General features: G+C 32.4%; 1 gene segment (V, D, J or C); it reads left to right on the top strand.

Annotated features, from left to right (window-relative positions):
• Positions 1–480: 480 nt before the first annotated feature.
• The window catches only part of LOC122808206, an 84,291-nt gene continuing 80,798 nt past the window's right edge, over positions 481–3,973 (top strand). Inside the window, 1 exon segment of the C gene segment in view lies at positions 481–541. Within this exon segment, the coding sequence occupies positions 481–541 (61 nt within the window).

Here is a 3,973-nt window from a genome sequence, read left to right as displayed (position 1 = left end):
CTATGTGCTTTAGATAGCTCAGTCAAACTAACATATGTTTGTGTAAATTATGTTGGCTCCATTAGACTTATGAGATAAATTTTATGTGAATCTCTGGAGTTTTATTTCACATGCAATGTACTGCCAAGAAAAAAATATAAACTGTTTGAGGAAAGGCTTATATTGGAGAAGAAGATTACTTTATGCTGCTTACTTTAATTCAACCCACATGTAGAAACAACTAATTCTTTATTTAAGTAACGTGCTAAATGACCTGTCTTAATAGTGTTCTAACATTGACATAATGAAACTGGATTAACTTAATAATGACAGTAAAGGAATATTACTGCAAAATGTCTTTAATCCTTAAGGATATCTAATGTGATAACTTATTATAAGTTATTTAGACTAGGCTGCAGGCATACTGTCAGTGGAAGATTAATTCTGAGTACCTGAAACTATATGCATTTCATGATGGGTTTTTGTAATAGTAATTGAACAATGTGCATTGGAGGAGGTTCAGTGCAGCATTTTGGAGATGGAACAAAGCTCACAGTTCTAGGTAAGAAATGAAAGAGCTTTCCTAATTACTGACCTTTTCATAACATTCATGTACCGTATAAGAATAAGCTAACCTAAGAACTATAGGCAAGCTGTAGCAGTTTCCTGAAGGCTAAAACATTACTCTGAACTGTAAAATAACATAATGCATAACACTAGCCAATGAGATATTCAATGTATTCTCTATTTAGCAGACAGGGTCTTTTTATATAAAGAAATGCAAAATGAAAAATAAATTAATTGGAAATACCATATCTAAAAGACATATGTGACTTCTGTTTTCAGATTTTCTTGTCAATATTAGCTAGGTGTTTCACTTTTTACTTCAGAGTTACTGTTAGAGAACCACACAGGTGTACATTTTAACACATAGTTCACCACAGTAATATACAGGTGTGGCACAGATATTTACAATTTTACTCTAAAAATAAACTGTCTGTCAGATTGTATAATAATGGGAAATGCATTTTGTTTGCATATATTAAGATATTGGCATCCCTACTAATACAGTCAAATGTATATAATGCATGAGGTAGTTTCCTTTGTCTGTTGATTAAGAGTATTTTAAAATGCATGTCGTTTTTTAAAAAAAACAAATAAAAAAGGGTAAAAGTAAAATCTCCGCCATACAGTTTACTTTTAGCCAGCAACATTTCATCAAAGCCCAACAGATGACAATAAAAAAGAAAGGTATTGTAGAATGTTGGTGGTAGCGCACTTCTTAACCACACTCCAGGGATCGAAACCATGTCATCACAATAAACAAAACATGCTGCAGGGATAGCTTACTGACCCAGACACTCCCCAGACTCTGGAATAGATTGCTCATACATGTTCAGCAGAGCGCCTCTTTGACCCTTTTCAAAAGGAACCTTGACAATTGGATGGGAGAAAGGAAATTCATCCCAGGGATCACATCAGTCACCCTGCTAGACAGGGGTCCAGGGAAGTAAATATTGTGGGAAGAAATAACCAGGGAATTGTTATGGCTAGGTTTGTATAGGCCCTAGGGCTGATAGCCTAGTACCAACCTATGAACCTATGAACCTATGTTTTGTTGAAACATATTTGGGGAAAAACTTGTCTTAGAGGGTTGAAATAAAATATGATGGAATGAAATTAAGTCATGAGAATGCAGGGGTGTGCACAGTATAGTTCCTGATAATCTGTATCTCGTATCATTGAATGCAGAGGTGCACCTTCTTTTATGGGGTGATCCCCACACTGTGTCCATATTGTAAACAGTACTTTAAGGCAGGGAAGGACTGACTGTTTGCAACAGTAATGTTTTTGGATAAATATTTTATTTTGAATTTGCTAACCTGAGTACAGCACTGATCCCAATGGACCTATTTCAGTCTCAGTCTGGGGATATCTTGGTCTTATTGTATGTTAATAATGAGGATAATGGAGTATTGCTTTAACATTTTATTTATAATCCATAAGTATCTAGGTATAATATACTTGTAAATATAAGCTGGGATACATGTAACAACATAGTATGGAATCTGTCATTTTTTAGAGGAAAAGTTGACTGTTTAGCAAGTTAAACAATAACTGGATTTGTTTAGTGCTGTGTTTTGCTGTGCCAAAAAATATGCCATTGTGCTCTGGCTGAAGACAGCCTTCTGCATTTATATCTAACTCACTGTAATAGATAAATTACATGACATCACCAACAAACAAGAATACATTGAACTATAACTTTGTATATTGTTTGAAATATAAATATAAGGAATAAATAGATGCATTATACTACTGAGGCATGATGACAAGATTTAGGGGCGCCCAAGTATGTATAGTGTTTGTTTGCCATTAAGTTAAACATTTTGTACAGATCAAAATGACAATATCTGAAAACGAAAATTATATTTTTGTCCATAGATTAAGTAGGATGCAATCCCATAAGTAACTGGCACTGTATGACAAGGAAGAAATGTTACCTGACAAGCAAGTATATTTGGTGCCCACTATAATATTTCCAATTAAGAGGTGCATTATGAATAATGCTATAACCATAATTTAGTGTTTCCCTGTAAACAGTGTGAAACTCAATACTGTATGTCACAACATGTTAAAAAATAAACTACAGTTAAAATAATAATAATAAATAAAAGAAAGAAAATGCTGAAACTCATTGCTATAGTTTTTAAGCATTTTTGATGGATGGATTTGATTCCCTGCACCCCTAAATGGGACTTGTGGCCCCATAGTCCTGTTGTATATAGCAACTCAGAGATCACTGTACCTGGGTAATGGGGAGTACTTAAAAAATATTATTCCAAAGTCAAATTCTGAGTTCTGCTGTTCCAAAGGTCACTGTTATGATCAATGAAATTTCAGCAGTCACCCCATTCTGCTAGTAAAGCTGGGAAGGATTTTGAATTCATGTATTCATTCAGTGTTATAGTCATAATGCTAATGTTTTACATCTTGAAACTGAAACATGATAAATGAGAAAAAAATATTTATATGAATTTCATAAATATTACACTATTACTTTCAGTGTTCTGAGGATACTTGATTATCTTTTACTTTATGTCAAGGGTTTCTAAAGTAAGTATTTCTCAATGGTCATTGGTTAAAGCATATCATGTGACTCTGCACTGATCCGTAAGATACACAGTCATTTTAGATAATTTTGTTCCTTAACCACATCAAAATAATAATAATAATAATAATAATAATAATAATAATAATAATAATAATAATAAATATAACAATATTATTATCATCATCATAATCATATAACTATACATTATATTCCATCAATGTTCTTAAGGCCAAAACACATCTGATCCTAAATGTGGCTTCAACCCTTATTATAAGTGAAATTATAAATTAAACAAAAATCGTAACATTTTGTATATGTGGTTATATTCCTATTCTTATAAGCAACACTTAATAGGATAATTAAAATTACGATTAAATCTTTCTGTTTTTGTTTAGATTATGCTTTTTTTTATTTTTTTACTATAACTGCTCTTGGCTGAAAAGTGAAAATAAAGACAGTGCTCTTAGATTTGATTGTAACTATTTCTTTGCTTACAGTAAATCAGCATCATTACATCTTTGCATTCTCATGCAGAAACAATATCCCTCCTTTCCTGACAGTTAAATAAACTGCATCTCTGGGTTTCAAGAAGCCTTTGCTACTTTGTTGTACAGCATATTAGCAAGTCACCACAATTTTCAAATAAAGTTAGCAAAACTTTGAAACTGTATGTCCATGTTCATCATTCCTTCAGCAAGACAAAAATATGTTTTACTTAGAGAAAAGTTAAGGGAACTCAGTTGATTAGGTACAGACATACCAAAGCCATCTTAATACATTCTAGAGATCTGTTAAGGTTTAGATGGTTTAATCTTCTGTGAGTAAAATGTGCTGGCCTATTATAAAAAAATGAATGGACTTTCAATAAAAAAGTAGTTA

The sequence above is a fragment of the Protopterus annectens genome, chromosome 8.part0, assembly GCF_019279795.1.
Source record: "Protopterus annectens isolate FY-2018-M chromosome 8.part0, PAN1.0, whole genome shotgun sequence".
Taxonomy (NCBI): Eukaryota; Metazoa; Chordata; order Ceratodontiformes; family Protopteridae; genus Protopterus; species Protopterus annectens.
Note: the sequence above shows the minus strand (reverse complement) of the source record. Positions and strands in the feature narration are given on the sequence as shown.